Source organism: Diachasma alloeum, unplaced genomic scaffold, assembly GCF_001412515.2.
Source record: "Diachasma alloeum isolate Michigan unplaced genomic scaffold, Dall2.0 Dall_scaffold_00856, whole genome shotgun sequence".
Taxonomy (NCBI): domain Eukaryota; kingdom Metazoa; phylum Arthropoda; class Insecta; order Hymenoptera; family Braconidae; genus Diachasma; species Diachasma alloeum.
Genome location: NW_021680977.1, coordinates 40,045 through 63,145, shown reverse-complemented (window position 1 = coordinate 63,145; position 23,101 = coordinate 40,045). Strand labels below are relative to the sequence as shown.

The window sequence follows — 23,101 nt, the reverse complement described above, 5'->3', positions numbered from 1 at the left end:
ATTAATGGCTACAGGTGGAGCAAAACAGATCTGGGGACAAGAAGAGACTCCGGGGCAAAATGAGACCCCTGTGGCTTCTTTCGTTTCCCAATAAGACAAATGATTTCAGTGTTCTTTGTTCATGTAACGTTGACTTACAGATTACATATGAAAAAGGAAGTTATATTAAAGAAAAGGCCTCGCGAGGGTCAAATGTCGCGCGTGTCATATCTCGTGAATCAAACGTCGCACACTGTTAAAAAATTCAGGCCGAAATTTTCGGTACACTTTTCGGAAACTTTTATCTCATTATAACTCCACCTATCTTCCAAGGAATTTTGGCATTGAAAATTCAAAACTTTATGTAAAAATCAATGAAAACTGTGAATTTCAATTCAATGCTGCCGTAGAAATTGATAGAAATCGAGAAAATTCAAGTAAATATATTCTTGAATTTCAATATATTGATAATTGAGCGTCATTTGGTACAGAATGTTCATATGATTTCATTTTACATTCTAGGAAGTCAGGGAATTCTCATCTTCCTGCTGCGTAAAGATTTGAAATTTCATTTAATTTTCAGTGAAAACTGAAGTTTCGTGATTCTGCCCCCTGACACGAATTCAATGTCTTCCTCATGAAAATTACTAGTTGAGCGTCTATGAATTGTCAATTTTTTCCAACAGTGCGAGGATCATAACTTGCAAGGGTGAAGCGATCACAAGGGTTAAACAGCAGAGGCAAGCCGGGAAATCTCCAGGTATGGTTGACTCTCGCAGTTGTTTAATCCTTAAGGTTGTCCTGCCTGCTGCTCTTGTTGGACTCTGGTCATCGTTTGACCCTCACGAGTTATGATTCTTACGAGGTCGGAGCCTCACGAGTTATGAGGTTTAACCCTTGCAAGGTAGGACCCTTGCCACATTTGATTTTCGCACTTCAACCCTTGCCCTTCTCCTGTAAACCTCAGAAATTGTTTTGCCCTTGAGAACGTTCCATCTGTTTGATTACTTAGCCCGTCCCTTGTGTTTGTCCCTTGTAAACCTCGTGAGCCAACGCATTGCTCCTTCTGTGTCGTTTATCGGATCCCGAAGGGGGCATGATCTTTGAAACCCACAATTGATCCCCTCCCCCACCCCGGGCCACTTGAACATTTTCTCATACCCAGTAGAATTCAAAGATAGAATTCATCTCATTTTTCTTGTCATATGACAAGATATTCATTAGATAATGATGAATTAAATCTGTTGAGCTTTTTAGATTCCATTTAACTTGCTGTTCTTCAGACCACCATGGATTTGTCTGTTTATAATTGCATATTCAACCTGCTTAAAATTGAATATTTTATTGATAAGTGTAGAGAATTTAATCATTTGTGTAAAACCTCAAACTTAACAGGAGTCCCAGTTTGTCACGGGGTCTGTATTGCCCCACTGTCCATTTTACCCCGCCTATAGCCGTTAATGTCGAAAAAACGAATTTTTCATAAAAAAAAATTTTTTCTCACCTCCATATGGAAATCACAAATTGAAATACCCCGAAAGAGGAGTCTTATTATTATCCATTGAAGAAAAAAAGAATCAATTAATTTTCGATTGGCCCCTGTTTAACAGTGGAATTTGAAAAATGAAAAACTCGAAAAAAGGGCTATTGTCCTTGTCGTATCCATGTTCCTCATATCATATGGATAGTTAAATGGCAAAAATTGTGGAGAAATATTACCTAGATGTCTTATGATAGGGGAGAGTGGAGCAAAATGAAACCGCCAAAAAATGACTATTTGACGAAATTCAAGCGAAAAAATTTTTTTTATTAGCTTTTGTTTATCAACTTTTTTTTATTATTGGGAGTACTAATGAGAATATTAATTTTCTGTTCGTCTTATAATTCAATTGATTAGATCAGGTCGATCACACTTCTTTTTTCATTCGATTGAAATTCAGCATCACATTTTCTTTTTTCCCCCTCTGGGGTCTCCCCCTGGGTCTTACTCTGAACTTTAGATTTTACTGTTTCATTTTCATTTCAATTAATCCATTGACAAAATCTTCTCCCGTCAAAACTTCCGAATCTCCCGAATGAAAATTATTATTCTCATCAGTACTTCCACGAACAGAAAAAAGTTAATTAACAAAAGTTGATACGAAAAAATATTTAATAAAAAAAAAAATTCTGCTTGAATTGCGTCAAACAGTCGTTTTTCGACTGTTTCATTTTGCCCCACTCTCCCCTACTCATTTCACAATTGTCTCGTAAATGGGCAGTTCTTCGTAATCAAGGAAATGAGCTTCTTCGTAATGAAGGAAATTGTCTGCAAAAAACGTATCTTAACGACTGTCTTAGATCTTTGAGATGATTTAGTACTCACGAATATCAGTCACAGATAATCATCAAAAGTTTCCAAATCTATTTATCCGCTCTGTTTCCATTCAAAATCTAGAATGAGAATATTTCTCCTAATTAAGGATATTTATCCAAAATCGCAAGTACTTAAAAAAATTGATTTTTTAAACTGAGGCGAAGATATTCCCTTCACTTTGAGACAAATTTCAATCCACCAACCCATGTTCATTATTTCGACATGAAATAGACAAAATGCACCAAATGCATGCGCCAACATGCGCATATATGAGATAGAGTCATTCAAATATTTCCTCTTTTTGCCCGGGTACCCCAGATTTTTCTCTGGCCATTGGATTCAGTATGATTTTATACATTACCTTCTCTTTTTATTTCTATTTTTACTCTTTTAGTAGGTGAATTATCAATTTGAACGTAAATTTCATAAGAGCCCGTGTATAAGGAAAAACGAGTTTATTCATTTCTGCCGAGACTATTGCGATTAATTTTTTTAACGCTAGAAAAATTAGTTTTATATGGTCTGCTGTCAGCCGAAAAAATTACAGAATTTTTTTTGACCATGAAAAAAAAAACACATTTACCGACAATTTACCGACTCTGGCTAAACATCTTCAATTTGTATTATCTTAATTTTTTGTATTTTGCAGATGTGCTGGAAATTATTATGGAGTAAAATGTGAAATTGATGGAGAAGTTGTTGCCGTAGCAATTGGCGCATCCGTTGCAGCTCTGATAATAATAATTCTTACCCTCGTGTGCCTCGTTATGTGGAGGTGAGACTCCTACTCTAATTTCACCTCGAATCACAGCCACTTCATTTCCTCTTCGATAATGATTCACTCTTCTTTTCATTGCTCTCGTTTCATTATTATATACATTATTATTTTTATTTATTCTTTTGTAGTCGAAGATGGTCGAGGGAACAGAAGGCAATGGGCTCTCCGGTTTATGGATATATGCAAGGAGGTATGCCAGGAACTATGCCAAATACATTAGCTCGTGTTGGTTCGATGGGTACTTTAGCTTCAGTTAAACAAGGACCACCCTCAAATATGCCTCCTTACATGTGGGGACATTTGGCTGATCATATGGCAACAGCAAATTTATACGCAGTATGTAAAAAACCATTCAAATTCTTTATTTTATCGAGATTCAATATGAAAGCTGAATAACTAATAATAATGTAGTCATTTGAAATAAAAACAGTAATCAAGAGTATTATGGCGGCGTAACTTTGCCTCAAAAATTGAAATTCGCTTAAATCACAAGTTCTTGTTTGCCAATATTTACACAATCCCTCCTATCACATCAAAAGTTTTAATTTGTTAATGATAATTGTTCATTAATAAATTTAAAAAACCAAAAATTCCACACAATATTTTTTTTCATTTATAGCATATTCTGACCACATTGAAAAATAGGAGTTTACGTTTCTTAACTTTTTTGCGGAAAACTAGCATCGCCCCATAAGCGTCTATGTTAAATTCCAAACATTACTATTGGATAATCTTGTAAACGGTTTTCTAGTCATTCGAAATATTGTGGATGAGTAAGAGATTTCAAAACCTCAAGGCTGAATTATCTTCAGAATTTTCTTTGCATTTTTGACACTCTGTGGCAATATCGTTAGAATATCCAAGTACTTTGGCTATTTTTACTCCAGTGAAATGCCGTTCTACTTTTGCAGTCAAAAATCAGAGCTTTCATTTGAGCCCCATTTTACCTCAAGTTTCCGGCCATTTTACAGTGAGTCTTTGCAGGTCTGAATTTGAATTTCGATATTGAATCGTTAGAAAACATTTGAAAAATCTGAAAAAAATTAGAAAGTCGACTTTTGGGGAAAGATTGATGAAATAATTAAAAATTTGCAATTTTTGAAAATTACGAGCATTTTCGACAAATAATTTATAAATAATCAATTTTTCACTGTGAAAATCATTTGTTAAACAATTTCAATTATTTCAATTATCTGCAAAATGTACTGTAATTTGAATGACGCTGAATATTCATGATTTTTTTTTTCAATTTTTTCTCACGCAATTTGAGTGGCAAATTTGATGTCTGAAAATGGTTGATTCTATAGAGTACCAAACTGTAAAAGATATTTGGATATCCTTAAGAAAACACTGTCAAGATGTTTTCTTGGAAGTGTATAAAATTTTCCATAAAAAGTTCTTTTGAGATTTTTTTGTAAAGCCGTGAGTTTTTGAGATGAATACATAATGAAAGAACAATTAATTAAACCGTTTAGATCAACAAAACTAATCTCGATTGTAAATTATTGAATAATGTTATCAATGAGTAATTTAAAAAAATGTAGAGAGAAATTTTCAGTAGTTGAGAAAATGTCCACCAAAAAAACTCATTCACATTCTCTTCTAAGGCCACTCACTACCAAATTCATTCCACAACTAGGGGACTATGCCCTTTGCTCGCTCCGCTCGCCAACCCCCATATGACTCCCATAATTCTTATTCTGACTCTTGTGACCTTTAATTTGACCCTCGTAACCCTCATTATATCCCTTGTGACCCTTAATCTGACTCATATGACCCTTGTGGTCCTTAATGTGACTCTCACAAACCTTAATCTGACCCCTCTGACCCTTAATCTGACCCTCACAACCTTTAATCTGACCCTCACAACCTTTAATCTGACCCTTATGACCTGTATTCTGACCCTTGTAACCTTTATTTTGGCTCATGACCCTTATTTTGATCCTTGTGACCCTTAATTGTGAAATTTTAATTATGAGTATCAAATTTTCATCACCAGAAGTTGATTTGGATTTTCATAATATAGATCGATACAACGATGATCCTAATTTTGTAAATTTCTAATTTATAATTATTCTCAGGGTGAACCAATGGGACCTACAAGACCAAGTTCAGCAGTCTTCGGTTACCCCACAATGAGCGTACACGGTACCCTCCCCCCAGTGCCTCTTCCGAGACTCCAGGCGCCTCCTAGAACTCGGCAGAGGCACCTTCCAGAGCCAGACAGTTCGGATTCGGAGCCCCAGGACAAAGACAGGGCTGACCTCATCCCTCAGAGCAGTGGCTTCCACGTCCCCAGACCAAAGTCGAGGTCCTCTCTAGCGGTAAGACAATACCCATCATTAATTTTCGATTGAATTGGTAAAACGCAATTGATAAAATGAAAAGTCGTAAAATGACACAAATCAACTCAACTTCCGGCTGCCCTTTCGATGATTATCTTCGTAGTCAAGAGAAATTCGCAGCGAATTTTCATGAAGAATTGTACGTAAATTTCATTGGACTGTAAAAAAGGGTATTCCGAGAGACCAACTATCTTTTATAGATTCCAAGATGGTTTCTGGACATATATCTTCTACACGGAGAGAAAAATACGTGACAATGCCATACGAACCGAAAAATTTCGTCGACCGAAAAATGCAAATGGGGCACTCTAATTTTTGAAGATCTTACTTTTCTGTGAGATTCCCGTAAGGGGAGACCGCGGTGAAATTGGAAAGTCTCGGCTCGGCCTTAAGAGCCATTTTGAGACGACTTTTGATATATGAAGGGATATATAAAAAAGTGAGAAAAATTTCGGACCCGAACCGTTTTGCCCCGTATATCCAACAAAAACGTAGTTTTTCACGTTTTTACCTTAGAAATGCCCCTTGTACCACAGTTTTCATCCGATTTCAACTTTTTTTTTGAAATGTTCGCTATACTCCAACGAACAAACCCAAGTATCTGTTTTACTTTATATTTATCAGATCATGAGAAAATGATTTTTTTAGTTTCTATTTTTTTTCCTCTTTTTAGCAAATGCTAAAATTCGTTGTTTTTCGTTATTCCACGTTGTAATCATACGTAATCGAAATATTATAACAAAAAAATTGGGCGGAAAACAACGAATTTTAGCATTTGCTAAAAAGAGGAAAAAAAATTAAAACTAAAAAAAAACATTTTCTCATGATCTAATATTATTTTATTTTTCTATTTCATTGGTTTTATCGAAGGAATTCTCGATTTGAAACCCCTCCTCTAGCCTGCCTCCCCTCCTTTCTTTTCCTCTCATTGTTATCTGCGGTATCATGGCCGTCTTACTCTTAGCTGTGCCCCATTCGAGCTAGGATTGCACGGGAAACCATGTAAAATCCCAGTCGCACAGCCGGCCGATTGTGCAGTGCCCTAATATATCCATGTCACACTGACTAGATGGAGAACACTAGGCCGCTACACCGTACCTACCGCCCGCAATTTTTGTGCGAGCGAGGTGTTCCTAAGCGGTCACCCATCCAAGTACTAACCCAACTCAGCGCTGCTTAGCTTGGATGTCCGCCGGAGCAACACCTCACCCACCTAACCATTACAGTCGGTTCTCATGATCTAATAAATATAAAGCAAAACGGATACTTGGATTTGTTCGTTGGAGTATAGCGAACATTTCAAAAAAAAAGTTGAAATCGGATGAAAACTGTCGTCCAAGGAGCATTTTTAAGCTAAAAACCTGAAAAATGACGTTTTTGGTGAATGTACGGGGCAAAACGGTTCGAGTCCGAAATTTTTCTCACTTTTTTATATATCCCTTCATATATCAAAAGTCATCCAATGGCTCTTAAGGCCGAGTCGAGACTTTCAAATTTCACCGCGGTCTCCCCTTAAAAGTTCGAATGCCGCGTCCGAATTTTTTGGTGACTTATGATTTGGTTCCATGGGTTAGTGAATAGCACACTAATTTTTGCTAGAATTTTCTCTCCGTATAGTGAATATGATTCATCTTGCTTTTTATGACTCGTAAAACATTGACCGAAATTCGAAAGGATGAAAAGGGAGAAATTTTAATTGGAATACTATTTTTCCGGGCTGTTGCGATGGAGTTTTTTACTCGTGTGGAGCTGGTGCCTAAGGTCAGGTCTGGCCAATCACACCCGATGCATAATCGGACGGTCCCGGGTTCAAATCCCGGTCTGGACTCTCGATTTTTCAGTAGATTTTTTTGTAAACTAATATCGAAAAGGATCCTGGTTCCCCTCCTACCTACTCCAAAATCCTATCCAACAATATCCTGTGACGTCATAAGATGTTGAACGCTATGTAAAGTCCCGTCTTTAGCTTTTGGAATTTTCTTACTCGTGTGGTGTTGGAGCCGAAGGTGAAGACCGGCGAACCACATGTGAGTAAAAAAACCCTATCGCAACAGCCCGAGACAAAATTGTTTTGCAGTGATTTTCGAGCTTCCGAGTTTGCAAAGTATGTAATACCAATTCCCAGACGAGGAATCGTGAGAAACACACTGAGAGAAAAACGAACAAGTTCTCGAACAAGTCTTTTTTGGGCCAACAAAATTATTAGGTGAAAATTACTAAAAAATAATTGTTCGGTTCTAATTCGAAAGTCTCAAACATGAATAATTGCTCTGCTTTCAACAATAAAGAAATATTTGGCTCAAGAGGCGGATCATTCGTCCAAGACCTTTTATAGAGGGGAGTTTATCAAGAAATATTTTGTCCTTAAGTTTGCTGTCATATAATAATTATTATAATTATATCACCTAAGATTGCTGTCATATAATTAATATTATGTCATTTAAGAATTAGTTTTTGTCAGTGATTATTGAATTGTCGAAGCGACAAACTATCTCTCGTTTCATATAAAACGAGTATTTGCCGGGAGCAAAAAACATATGGGAGAAGCGAATAATAAAGAAGTAGTGCTAGAAATTACATTTTTTGCTTGCACAGAAATACAATTTTTTTGAAAAGACCAAATGTTTTTAAATAAAAATTTTCAGTCTCGGCGCACGCTCCGCACGTTTGGCACAAAAAAATCGTTTTGATAGCTTTGAATAAACGATTTTGTTCGCACAAGTAAGGCTTGTTTGAGAATTCTTCTTATTCCTTTTTGGTTATATCCCTCTCAAGGGGAGGAAAGTACCAAAGTTTGAGAACTCTGCTGTTTTCTTCCTCAGTGCAGTACAAAAATATCCTCTCTGACTTTCTCTAATTCCTCTCTGGATTCAGGCGATAGGTAACGAGTTATTAATCAAACAAGTTGACCAATGATACCGTTGAGATGATATTAGTCACAGTTTATGATTTCTACATTGAAAAACGAGTGGTGGCGAGGGAGGAGATCAGTTCCGATGCATTGAACCAATTAAAATCAACTCAAAGGGTACTGATATCCGTTTCGGAGGAACCCGCCCCCTTCCCCTTCACGCTCGACATCGGCGCACTGGCGGCATTATTTTTTTTTTCACTTAATCAATTAGTAACTCGTTAAAGTAGTATATCCACGCTCCACGTAAGCCGTTGAGTGTAGCGAAGCAAAATAAATTTAAAACGCCTGAAAAGAAAGTTATTCATTATTCATAATCACTTACATGCGGTCTAACACTGACGGGAGTAAACATGAATTCATCAAATTCTCTCTATAATTATTTTCTTAAAGAATAGTTGTTTTGGTGTACCCACAAACATAAATTATTTATCTCAAAACTTTGGCAACTGACGATAATTTTCGTATTACATTTATAAATTTTTTATTACCTTTTTTTCTAATTTTTTCAGATTTTTCTGCATTTTAATCTTCTCTCTAATCTCGAAAACTTCTTTTTTTCTATAAGGCGCTGTGTTATTTTGCCACTTTTGAATTAATTATTCTCAATAATAAACTGCCAATTGCACGAAGTCAACCAGAATGCTTTTATTCATATCAACTTCCGTTTAGAATTTATTTTAGATTTTCATCTGCAAAATTTCCGTTATGTTTGTACTACTTTAACTATTGCCCGGAGGCAAAAGTTGAACAACTTTTGACTTAGAATTGAAGAAAGTTTCTTCGGACATCCGGAAATCGAAGAAAGTTTCTCCGAACATTTCCCTTAAGGGGAAACGGAATCCCTGCGCCAATTGAACTTTTAGAATTGTGTTTTCTCCTGCAATTATTATTTGTTATTTATCAGACTACTTCATTGAGTCAACAATGGAATGATCGAGTCAATAAAGTAGTTTCATAGATAAAAATTTATAATTGTGGGAGAAAACACAATTCTAAGAATTCATATAGACAAAGGGGTTCCGTTTCCCCTTAAGGCCCAGCTCCATTATCTGCCGAACGTCATCTAGATCACTTGTTTTTGTTCGATTTTTAACTCGTAATTTCAACTCGATGGCCCGTCACTCAGAGATCTCCGAAAATTATGAATTTGGATTGAAAAAAAAAATTTTTTTAAGTCTGAACTTTTGAACGAGCGCTTTTAATTAATATTGAGAAATGAGTTCAATAGAGAAGATATGAATAATGTATAATTACCGTAGCAAATGACGGCCTGTCAGTCACCACCATAGGGGGAGGCTTAAAGACAAAATAATAAATCCTTTGGCACAGCGCAACCAGATAATTTTACGAAAAAAGGCTCTTTAAAAATTTTGTAATATTTTTAAGAATTTTTTGATCACACTTTTACGATGAACTACTAGTCACTTACACCAATCTCCTCAATATGAAGCTGAAACTAGAGAAAGATTCAACAGCAGAAGATTTATCTTTGGCGAATGTGGGGGTGTACAAATGTTTTTAAGTAATGTACAAATCTTTCGCACTTGAAAAACATTTGTACATATGATTATTTGACTCTCCTACACATAAAAATCCTCTAAATTGAATTGTCCGCTGACGGATATTCTGCTCATTTCAGATTCATCTCCTCAATTAAAATTGTACTGAAGAAAAAGCGATTTTCCTGTTTTCAATTCCCGGCAAAAGTGACAGGTGATCACCAGTATTAAAATAATTCCTCAATATTAATTAAAAACGCTCTTTCAAAATATTAAAATTTGTGTTCTAGTTTTTTCAAAATTTAAATTCAGAATTTTCGGGGGTCCCGGAGTGACGGGGTATCGAGTTGAAAATTCGAGATAAAAATCGAACAAAAAAATCAATTTAGATAACGTTTGGCATATAATGGAGCCGGGCCTTGAATCTTCAATTTTTCACAGATAATTATCTAATTCAATTAAGAGTGGATTTCTTATTTTCTCCTCCAATTCCATTAATTAGATCATTATTTACTGAGCTATTTCAGAGAAAAATGTTTAAGAAACTCTTTGATGCCTAACGAAATTTCCCACAAAGGAGGTCTCTTGACATATCTCTATAAAGCCACACATTTCCGACATAACTACGTAATTAGAATCTAATTAAACAGTTTAAGTCGACGTAACTCATCTCAGTGGTTAATCTCTGAATTATTTCAGTAATGAGTGCGAGAACTGCTGAGAGGCTTTTTTGTATAAAACTTTGTTCTCCACAAAAAAGGTTCCTCGGTATTTTGCCTCAAAATTTCTCATTCTCGAAATAAGTCGACTTATCACGTTGTAGCACTTGAATCAGCTATTTAGGTTTCTCTGGGTGTAATTGATGATACAATTGGATTTGTTCTTCTTCCAACAGAATCAGAGCGGAATTTATTACGACGTTGAATACGACCAGGGCGACGCTCACCATCTTTCTAAAAATAATATACCCATGTCCACTTACAGCATGGCAAGACCGTATTATAGGACGTGAGACGAAAGACGTGAATCATAGTCGGTACCAGGTATCACACAGTTCAATCTGGAAGAATTGGTTTTAGTACGAGGATTGAAATTTATGTTGTTTTACCACTATAATTGGAAAAGCCTCAAATCAATCTTCTGCATAGATAATAGCGAAATATTTTAAAATAATGAGAATCAATTATATTTTTACTATTTCAATAGAATAAATTCAGCAGCCAAGTGATAGGGGAAACGAATTCTGAATTCATTTCCGAATTATTTCACAAATATTTTCTAAAGGCCGAATTTCCAAAGAAAATGTTGGAAATCTTTCTCGTGGAGAATTTTATGACCTGCAAAAAATATCTTTCGATATTTCTTCTGAACCCCTTACTTCTCTAGACAGTCAAAAAATAATCAATTCAAAATATTTAAATTTAATTTTTCATGAAAAAATTTTATAAGTTCAATTGTCGAACGAAAAACAAATACTTCTTGTTCTGTGTCATTGGTACACACTTTACCTAGCTCAATAATAATATTAAAAATAAAGAAAAGACTATGTATTATGATTGATATTATATATATCATTTAAATTACACAAATTATAGAAATTAAGAACGAATGAATGTGATTAAGTTTTAAATAACCAACAGATTTTATGAATCATTGTTCATAATTAATCGATTCATCAACTAATTCGTTGATTCATTGAATGACAATGATTAATTTGTAATTACGATAAAAATCATAAAAATATCTATAAGAAAATGTTTTTTTTTTTACCTCGGTTAGTGTTTAGTTGTGTTGAAATTAATGTAAAAAGTGAAGGAAAAATCGAACAAAATTACGATAATTAATTTACATATTTGATGGTTCGTTTGTTTTCTTTTCAATAATTATTACATAATTTTTCACCGTAAGTTGAAGACAATAAACATCTGAAGAATCAACGCAATTGTTTACACATCTGTTCCACATTGTACCAGTTAATTTAGTTGATCAATTTATTTCATAATTTTCTTATTCATTTAAACTGGCACTAGCTTTTGCAGAGAGCAATAGGGATTTTTAATGAAAAAGATTACATCGTCGAAAATCGACAAATATAAAATTTATCCACTAATGCTATTCTTGTTATCAGTTTTATCATTCAATTCTTGTCTTCTAGTATCTGAAAACTACGACAGGATTCAGATTAATCAGAAATTGGAGATTTATTAATTGTAGTGAATTCTCTTTATACCTTCAATACTTTAGACAGGTGAGCATGCTTAAGTATAAGAAAAATTTCCATGCCTGCTTTGTTATTTCATGGTCAAAAGTTGGAAGATTTCGATGCAGAACAACGAATTTACGTTTATAAATTTATTCAAGCGAGGGGAATTCAATTGTTATTGTATCCAAGAGGTAAAATTATTCAGTTTAGACCCAAAACTTTTGGTAATAACGTTGTTATCAAGAAGAATCAATGAAATTGACTTAAAATATTAAAAGACTTTTTTGTAGATGAGAAAAATCCCTTTTTAAAAAAGTCTTAACAAATTTCTTGTTATGGACAGATTAAGAGTCGAAATGAGATTTCAACTCGAATTATTCGACGTTCCAAGATCATTAATTCTTAGGGATATTTCCATAATTACACTAACAACTTTAATAGTTTTACCACATTTAAAATTTTTTATTTTTATCAACTCAATAATTTCATCAGGACGTTTTCTCCATAGCCCGACTGAAAAATAATATACACTGTGCACCTCTCATATAAAGGTAATCTAATCAATATATTTTTATATAAAAGTTACACGGGTAATTTCAAAAACGTTATCTATGAAGAGGTCTTAAGTAGTAGTAAATATTGAAAAGTGGGAGAAGCTTGAATTGGTTCTGTTCTGTCAGAGAAAATGATGTGATGAAATTTTTTTATGCTCGCTCATTGATGAAGAATCTTCATAAAAATCGATCTCTAACTTTCCTGTCTCTCCACTTTAAAATCGATTTTTACCCGTTAATTAGAAACAAATAGATGTAATTTCGTTGTCAGGGACTCCGAGATAATTATAGAAACATTCGTTGGCTGATAATTAATTATTTCGATGTTGAATTTGGTCGTTTTACCATCAGCAAGGTCATTGGTTAAATAATCCAGTAGTGAAGTGATAAAGCTGTTCAGCTCAACCGTGAATTTTGTGTTCATTATGCTCTATCTCGATAACGAGTGGGTGTATCAAAGAATGTCAGTATAACTTTTCTATAGGTGAGAAAAACTTCTACAAAGAAAAATATTGTGACATTTCCTTTTAACCGGCACGTACGGGTTGATACGATGTATCGACCCATGCGAGTGTAACCGTTTGCTTTCCAAATTGATTATTTCCAAATGTATGAAGAATAACTTGACCAGACAAACAAAATTGGAAACCGCAATACAGCAGCTTCGATTTGATATCAGTTTCATAATTTTCCATGCATCAGAAATAAGCGAATTCAAGTCGTATTGAACACTACGCACACTAAGCTTGGTTAAAACCACTCCTTACCGAAATAATTCACCAATTAACAACTAAAATCACTCAATCCAGACAGGTTCACCAATTCTCCCCAGAGTTTTAATTAATTAATCATCAATGATCGAGCGAATGACTGAATAAATGGATGAGAGACCCGGCGTATAAATACCCCGCGAGATGTCCCTCAATGTACCGATAAAAATACAAATAGATGAGAAAAAAAAATGATTAAGAACTATTTTAAAAGTAGAAAGTGTAAAGTATCACAAGAATTACAATAATTGTAATATAATCACATTATCTCTGCGAAGAGTTTCAAAATTGTTTCATTTATTAATCATCATTGATTAATAATGATTCATCCAATCAATTATCAAGCATTTTACCAATTAATTAATTTATCATTATTTTACGTATTTTAAATATTTTTCAAATCGCACAATCAACAGTAAGCGCATAAATATCAATGCGAGTTATATTTCCAGATAAAATCTTGGTATTGTAAATTGTTTTTTTTCCTCCGTGAATAACATCAGTCTTTGATATACGACAATTGTTTAAAAAAATTATGTATAAAACAAAGATGAAAAAGAGAAGGAAATGCTGACAAAGGGATTTTCTTTTTTAAAAAGATTTCTATAATCAGTGGATAGGGAGTGTTTTATACCAAGGCAAGAACACTTATCGAAGGCGATTCTACTCAAGTCTCATCATTATTTTCTTATTGATTGGTGGGTTATACTCCTTGATTGAAGAGAAGTTGAAGTTTATAGAAAAATTATTTCATTTTTTTTGTTGGATTCTTGAAATATCTGAGGATTTTTGTAAAGATATGAAATTCAAGCGTTTATCAAGAGGGGTTGAATAATTAGTAAGAGAGTAGATCAATTATTTAATAGTAATATTAAATTCTTCTTACGTCCAGAAAATGATTTATTTGAATTGAATACATTAAATGGATTTTTGCTTTTAAAATGGACTTTTCCTTTTATGATTCGAGGATTAAAATCACATGTGATATCAATTATTTTCAATTGTGCATTCATCGTGAAAAACAGTTGTGATTTGAGGAAAACGCAAAAAAAAATTCGAAGCTGAGAAAACGTTCTATCGAAAATCTCTTCTGGTAATTCCTCCTGAAACCACTCATTAACGAGATAATGTCATAATTACACAGTCCATTGAAACCACTCTATCCCTTCTTGATCACGAAGTATTCTCAATTAAAGAAGAAGAAAGCAAATTCTTATTCAATCGGAATGATTCAATTTCTCTAACTTGACTAAACTTTTGTTTTAACATTGACTGAAATAGCACAGAAATGATATTCTGTTTCATTTCTCTAAATGAAAGCCGAAAGTATTTTTTCCTATTCGCATAAATCATTTTTCAGACGTATTAATGTGCCCGACGCAAGACCAATCACTGTACGACCCCTTCAAACCCCTCGACTACTCAAAACTCGAGGAAGCCTTAGGCCGTACACAAAGTCGCTCAATTCTCCCTTGCGATCAACATTCCCAAGCGAATCATCTTATAAGAATAGGATCTCGGTACTTGCAACGCTCTTATGATCTAGTTTGGCGTCGCCTGAGGCTGTGGAGAAGGTGACGATGTTGGATTGACATTTGGTCTGTAAAATCTGTTGACTAGCTGTTTGAGACTCAACACACTCCCCAGTCCTTTGCCCGGCTCCATGTTAATGAACATATCCAGATTATCCTTGCATGCTAGGCAAGAAAAAAATTAAGACATGAAGTTGGATTCTTTTCTCCAGGAGATTTTATGAATTTATCTTAATCTACGAAAGAGGTATTAATTTTTGTGAGAAGCTTTCCTGTTGAGAAGCGGAAGACCTACAGAAATATTGTTATTGCATTATTCTTGAAGTGAACTTGCACAGGGAAAATTTTTTTTTATTTTCAGGGATCTATCCTTGATTTTTAGGGAGCGACGGAATACAAAAATTTAAGCGGAGACTACTATGAGCTTTAAAAGTCGCGGGCTATTGGAGTGAGATTTATCGTACATTGAAGATCGATTATATATGTCTGAAAACGAATAATTAGTGCAAAAAAATTAATTGTTTATTGTTCGTTTGCTCCATAGACGCTTAAAATGTTTATAATAATTCAGGGTCTCCAATTTCTTTTTCAAAATTTTTGAAAAAATGTGTACAACAAGAATTACGAGCAAGTTTTTTGAAATTCGACTCCTACACAGTTAACTTCTTTTTTTTTTAATATAAGAAATTACACCGTACATGTAAAATAGCTAGAAAAATGTTTCTGAAAGAATCGAGAGGTTAGTCAAAATGTTTTGAGGATAAGGCGAATAAAAAATTGGTATTCTTATCAGTAGGGGCGGGTAAACGGACCACTGATATAAAATTAATAATTTTTACTTTTGCTTCCATTCGGAAAAATTCAAAGTCATTTGTTTAAGGTGACTAGCAAATCTGATCAAACTGCGGTTCAACGACACTTGTCTATAAAACCCCTGTGACGGTTACGAGCCACGAAACTCACTTTTAATTCAACACATTCAGTGTTCCTGATCTGAAAGAAAGAAAAAAAAACAAAAATTACCAATTTTTTGACGGTGGTCCGTTTTACCATCCCGATCCGTTTTGCACTACCTTCCCCTACTCCCAATAATAAAAAAATTTAATAAACAAGTTAGTAAAAAAAATTATTTTTTTGCTTCAATTGCGTCAAATAGTTGTTCTTCAGCTGTTTCATTTTGCCCCATTCCACTCTAGGAAAATTAGCTGGCAAAAATGTCCTTATCAAATAACCGTGGCATCTAGATTCCGAAAAAATTTATTTTTTTGCTTCAATTGCGTCAAATAGTTGTTCTTCAGCTGTTTCATTTTGCCCCATTCCACTCTAGGAAAATTAGCTGGCAAAAATGTCCTTATCAAATAACCGTGGCATCTAGATTCCGAAAAAATTTATTTTTTTGCTTCAATTGCGTCAAATAGTTGTTCTTCAGCTGTTTCATTTTGCCCCATTCCACTCTAGGAAAATTAGCTGGCAAAAATGTCCTTATCAAATAACCGTGGCATCTAGATTCCGAAAAAATTTATTTTTTTGCTTCAATTGCGTCAAATAGTTGTTCTTCAGCTGTTTCATTTTGCCCCATTCCACTCTAGGAAAATTAGCTGGCAAAAATGTCCTTATCAAATAACCGTGGCATCTAGATTCCGAAAAAATTTATTTTTTTGCTTCAATTGCGTCAAATAGTTGTTCTTCAGCTGTTTCATTTTGCCCCATTCCACTCTAGGAAAATTAGCTGGCAAAAATGTCCTTATCAAATAACCGTGGCATCTAGATTCCGAAAGATTTCTCAAGAACTAATCCTCAAGTTGATGTATCTCATTTCACTCCAATACAGAGTTAATACGAAAGCTCCCCGAGCTGTAAATAATTAATAATGGATTGTGGGTCAAGGTCTTACTTGGTGTAGATATCGGCGGATAATCAGGTGGTGTTTTGATCCAAGTTCCGTCCTCTCGCTTCATGTGTGCTCGATTGGATGCGAAGTGTTGCAAATACGTTGCTGCTGGCACAAGTCGGAATCTCCTGTGAAATTCCGGACGAAGTGCCTCGTCGGATCTGAATGTTTCAGTGGCATATTTCCAGAAAAATGTTGGGAAGGGAAGGGCACTCTCAAGATCGTAAACCACAGCACGTTCGTCGGGTGCATAGATTAAAATTGCATGATAATCCTGTAGAAGAGAAAAAAAAATAACTCCAAGTTTCTTATTCTGATTTATCTTCAGAACCTGAAAAGCTAGAGGAATACTTTTGTTAGGAAGAAAGAAGAATTTCCGGTTGAAAACTCTGTTTGACGATCTATTCACTTCTATGCGTTTCTAAAATATCTTTAAAACTGATTTTACGGTGAGAACTTTCTCTTTGTTTGTTGTTCAAGTGGAGTTTCCTACCAGGGCTTTCCGATCACTGATCTCTCACTTCTCGATCTCTTTAATTTCGAACACAATTAGACGGCTTTTCATGTTATAAATTTATTAATGCCCTATTAGTGCTTTCGAATGGAAGCATTGTAAGCGCTCAAATGTAAGTTTTGGATTTTTGTGTTATATCGACACATTTTAATCCAAAAAGTCCGAAAATGTAATTTTCTGTGTGTGGTAAAGTTTTTCTTCAATTGTTCGCTACTGAACGGGTGGAATTGAATGTTTTTTTTTCAAACGTAGGTATTGTTGAGTCCCATCGATCGCTATTAATTCAAATAATAATACCTCATTGATTAGTTTTTTAAATTTGTTAATTTTTTCGAAAATCGGTTGTCCCGCGATAACTAAAAAAAATGTTCTGAATTGATTGAATGATGACTTAAAACATTTGTGTGTCCCTTTGACCGAGATCGAAGACGAATAATCATTATTTTGATTTATTCGAAAATTTTCCAAAATTTTGTATTTTTTGAAAATCAGAATTCCGGGGATATCTTTGAATAGCATGCTTCAAATGAATTCAATTATAGCTTAAAATGTTTGTTTTAATGCCATTGAATCGAAGTTGAAAGATGATTACGATAGCTATATTGATTGATTTTACTTTTATGATGATTGTTTAAAATTTTGAATTTTCCATAAACCGCAAAGTGAGCTTTCTGATGGTTTCTTCATATCTGATCGATCGATCGAGATCATCGACCAAGATCGATAATAGGTCTTTTCATCAACTTCCCGACCCAAAAGGAGGACGTTGTTGCATTGACCCCGAAAATGGAATGTTGAATTTCGATGATTTGGCCACGATTAATGTCTCCTAGAGTCATTTTGAAACTTGTTTGAGGACATGTTCATGTGTATGTGTATGTGTCTGTGTCTGATTTTACAATAAACATTATGAAATTCAATTTTTTAATAAAAAACTTACATATGGAAACGAAAATTACCCTCAATCTAATATTCAAGGATAAATTTCAAGGTAATTTAATACATTTTCACCTGAGCATAAAATATCTCCACAGATTTAAACAGAAATCGAGCAAATTTCGTCATTAAGAGGAAACCCATGAAAATTTTCAACACGTGATATTCTAAAATCGCTACATTATCGCGCAGCAATTCATCTGGTGAATGAAATAAATGATAGGGAGTCTCAATTTGACCATCTCGATGAGACCTTCAAATTGACATGCGATTTATCCCCGCAGGTCATATCTATAGCCTCGATAAATGGCAAAAGCTGTAATATTTGACATGTGACATAACGTAAAAAGTGGAAACAATCTGCTATAACTAAATGGACAAAATCGGATTCCTGAGGAAAAATTACGACGAAAATAGAATTCCGAAATTCTTTCTCGAAAAATAATAAGTTTTAATAAGAATACGTTTTTTAACATGGATACGTCTATGGTTTCAATATGGAGGGTCATTTTGGGAAACGGTCCTTATGTGCATCGCCATCTATCAAAATTCTAAAAAAATCTAGACATTTCGAGGTAATTTGAGAAGTTTCTTGAAATGTCGAAAAAATTCAAGGAGTTTCTAGGAATTTCGAGGAAATTCAGGGAGGTTCTAGAAAATTCGAGAGAATTCAAAAAGTTTCCAGAAAATTCGAGGGAATGCAAGGAGTTTCTAGGAAATTCGAGAAAGAAGGAAAGACCCTGAACGTATCCACGTACAATTACAGCTGTATCGAAGATACAGCCACCTGCAATTTTTTTTCTCGGAGTAAACTTCCCCTTAATCAATTCACTGTTCACGTTCTGACACAGGGTATGAAGTATTGCGCTGAGTCGCATACAGGGAGATGCACCATAACAAAATTCAGAGCTTTCTGGAGATTTATCGAACTTTGTGGAAATTTATAGAATTTTATTGAAATTAATGGAATATTGAACAAGAAAAGCATTGCATTGCCAGCTGCAGTATGCAACGTAGAAACTTCTAGAACTTGCTGAAGGTTTCTCGATTCGTTGGGAGAATTCCAGAAAATTCACGACTGCTCTGGAAAGTTTACGGAATATACCCTTAATTTTTTCTAAAAAAGTCTGAGTTCAAGCGAAATATTTTTTCTTCAATGCGTAGAACTTAAAAAAAACTGAAAGTTTTTCTAATGACGAGAGTATCCCAGGTAAAAAAGGATGGAAAAGCTAGTATAGAATATGCATATCACATACATATGAAAGTTTCCAATCAAATATTCCACTTGGCCGATACGCTCCCGCGTATCTCGAAAACTTCAAAACTTATAGTAATTTCGCCTTAATTCTGTATCTATCAGTATTTTACGTTTTTTTCCGTTCGTTCACTGAGAAAAAAAAATATTCCTGCAAGATGAATTTCATTTGAGAGAAGTAAATCATTTTTCTAAGGATATAAACCCCAGGCTAATCATTGCCAGGTGCTCCAAATGAGGTTTTATGCATTAGAATTAGCAGTCACGATCGAATAATTGTTTCACATGACCTTGAGTGGACGCCTTTACAATTATTAACATTGAATATTATTGCAAATCACGACGAAAATAGTATTTGATTACTTAAGATTAGAGAAGTGCATAATAATGGAGGGACTCAATTGTAAGTCATGCACTGATAGAAGAAAAACGACCGAATATCCTAGAAATAATTTCTTGAATTCAGAAAATAACACAAGCATTCGTTCAATCCGCGATTGGTTTCAGACAAGAAAATAAACTTTCTCAAAACGATGAGAAGAGTTTAAAATGAGACGAAGAGGTTTCTCCTTTCGTTAAACTCATTGCGATTGGGAACAAATGACGGTCATTTTCAGGAATTGCAGGTCATATTTCCTCTACATGAGTTCTGCTTTCATTCGATATGAAATTTCCCGATTCGTCATTCACTGGGTCGAAGCTTTCAGTATTTCGAGTCATTTTCTGATGAATATTTCACGATGCAGTGAGAACTTCTTGGTTAAAGAAATAGTTTTTTTCGTGTTCGGAGATAAGAAAATGACTCGAACTACTGAAAGCTTCGACCCTGTGAACGACCAATCAGGAAATTGACTTCAACATGAACACTTCACGGAATTCATACGTGTCTCATTGAACGGAGTTCTTGTCTCCAGTTGTCCGCAAGAGATAATATATTAGACTGAAGAAATTAGTGATATTAGGTCGTCTTTTTTCTTAGTGTATGCAACATAATCATTTTATGACGAACTAATTTGGAACGCCTCGAGAAATGCATCTTTGAAAAATGATTTACTTCTCTCAAATAGAAATATGGAATGACCGTCATTTTCCCTTTCGGTCAGGTCCGACGTAAATGACCGTTTTCCGATCCGGGCGGATTTTTATATTGTAAAACGGCCGTCACACGAGCTAAAGTGACCAAAAATTGTCGCTATATAACTGCAAATTGACCGTCATTTTTATTTCGGTCATTTTTTGAGAGTTCGATCGAAAAACTTTTCAAGAGCTGAATTATTATCATTTATCATTTTATTTATTAAGTATTATCAATGGTCTCATTCTCAATGATACACTACTAAAAAAAAATGAAATTTCATGGGCTGTTGACTAGTCATTTTCAGGACAATGTCACTGAATAAAATTTAAGGGGAGAAAAAATCATGAAATTTCAAATTTCCCTGAAAATTCAATAAAATACCAAAATTTTGAGAAGCATAACGAACGAGATTTCTTCAATTTATGAGTTTTCAAAACATGAATATCCAGTGCCCTAACCTGAACTCAGTGAATTATCCCGAATTTTCAAATAACTGAAAATTTAAGAATATGTTTATCGGAATTTTCTGATTTTCCATTAATTTCCAGGGAATGATTAAATTAAATTTGACAGAACTCATTGATATTTCCCCGAAATTTATAATTTCCTGTGACGAAATTCCTTGGAATTTCAGTGGAACTTGCATGTGATAAAAATTTCGGAAAAGTGTACCGGAAATTTCAGCAAAAAATTTTCAAAAATGTCGAATTTCGCTGGACTAGTACTCGAAAATTGAGGATCATCTATATAGATGGAAATTGACGCTCAAAATTTATTCGGTCATTTCATTGTTATGGCCTATCATCAGTTCTTTGTCGGACCATATTTCTGATCAATTCTTGGCGCAGTAATTACTGGTCATGACGATCATACTTGTCACTCACATCTCTACTCTTAAATGATAGTTTACTTAGCAGAAATCACTTCGTTTCTCAGCGTTGAAACTGTCAATATTGAAAAAGAGGATCCTCACCCAGACTATGACCTGATCCTCATCCTTGCCCTCTCTCTGCCTCCACAGCGGCACTCTTCGATCTTCATTACTTATAAAAGCTACATAACAATGCTGCAACTCCGCTGTATGCCTAGTCGCAACGTCCTGGCACAGTTTCCATACATTTTCCTCACTGAAACACATAAACCCATCAATTAAATCTCAAATGACCTTTATAATTAATCACAAACTCGCATGTCACTCTCTTTCCCTCCCTCTCCATTTAATGAAATATGAACCTTTAACTAAGTACTTTCAACAATACTGTATTGTCCTCGACTTTCCACCTTCACTTTTCGTTTCCACAAAACTGCATAAACTACATAATAAAAGTGTGTTGCGTGCAATAGCAGTAATGTCGTGTGGACAATCTCCCACGTGAATTATTAATTGTCGATAAAACTTGAATTTTATGTTGTGAAAACAAAAGAAAAACTGTGAAAACTCACACAAAGGTGAGAAAGCACAGAATAAATAAAACTCTAAAGGTGGGGATGCAGAATCTCTGTTCAACTTTCAATTTCGAAACATGGAATATTGTTTGTGTGGATGAAAATGATAGTCGAATCATTTTTAAAGTGAGTTTTTAGTGAATATATTCGAAGTTGAGTGGCCAAAATTCAGAGCTACAGAAAAAGCCCTCACGAGAATTTTGCAATCTCATTTAGTTTTCGAGATAAAAAGAAATTACCCTTGAAATGAAAATAACACTGCAGTAATTATTTTTCTGGTTTCCAGAACCAAGGGGAGACTTCTGTGAGTTTTAAAAGTCGTGGGTTATTGGAGTGAGACTTTTATGAAAAGTCATACGTTGAAGATCGATTATATAGATCTGAAAACAAGTAATTAGTGCAAAAAAAAAAATTTTTTATTGTTCGTTTGTCCGAAAACGCTTAAAACGCCAAAAACAGTCCAGGGCCTCCAATTTTTGAGCTACAAAAGATTTGTTTTTTTAATTTTCGGAAAAATGTGATGAGGCTGAAGCTGGCGGGAGCAGTTCAGCGGGAGATGGGTATAGTTTGTGAGGCGGACTGTACGGCCCCTACCGTAGCCGCTCGCTCAACGCTACATCGGTAGCCACGAGTTTAAACCTCCTCCCAGACAAATTAAATGATAAACAAGCAGAGGTAGAAGCCTATCCTACCGAAGCTTTTTTACTGTCGCTTTTTGTGATACTACTTTCTCTCGTTTTTAATTTCTACCAATTCCATTGGTAGTATGCTTCCGAATGGATCCGTAGTTATTCCATTCCAAAATCCAATTCCACTTCTGTGATGGATCGAACTCCCTTGAACACATTACATTTTCAATTAGGACCGTATAAGTTAACTCAGCATGGACCTGATGTAGTTCCCCGGATCAGGTCGGGGCTAGGATCTCCGTATAAGATCCCACACGGGTGCCCGGTTCAGGGCCTGTCTTGACCACGCGTTACATTCATGATCAGGACCATATAATTCAATAACCAGACACCAACCTGATATGAATGATGAATTTGACAGC

The 23,101-nt window shown here is 34.8% G+C and overlaps 2 protein-coding genes across 2 annotated transcripts in view; one reads left to right on the top strand and one right to left on the bottom strand.

Moving 5' to 3' along the window:
- LOC107044971 overlaps positions 1-11,579 on the top strand; it is a 40,373-nt gene extending 28,794 nt beyond the window's left edge. The window contains exons 6-9 of the mRNA XM_015267053.2: positions 2,985-3,110; positions 3,242-3,449; positions 5,195-5,437; positions 10,767-11,579. Coding sequence (XP_015122539.1) covers positions 2,985-3,110; positions 3,242-3,449; positions 5,195-5,437; positions 10,767-10,883 — 694 coding nt within the window. The 3' untranslated portion in view covers positions 10,884-11,579. The remainder of the gene's footprint in view (positions 1-2,984; positions 3,111-3,241; positions 3,450-5,194; positions 5,438-10,766) is intronic.
- Positions 11,580-11,723: 144 nt separating this feature from the next.
- Positions 11,724-23,101, bottom strand: part of LOC107044972 (protein N-terminal glutamine amidohydrolase) — an 18,312-nt gene continuing 6,934 nt past the window's right edge. The window contains exons 2-4 of the mRNA XM_015267055.2: positions 21,578-21,731; positions 16,825-17,095; positions 11,724-15,095 (exon numbers count right to left, since the gene is read on the bottom strand). Of these exons, the coding sequence (XP_015122541.1) occupies positions 14,941-15,095; positions 16,825-17,095; positions 21,578-21,731 (580 nt within the window). The 3' untranslated portion in view covers positions 11,724-14,940. The remainder of the gene's footprint in view (positions 15,096-16,824; positions 17,096-21,577; positions 21,732-23,101) is intronic.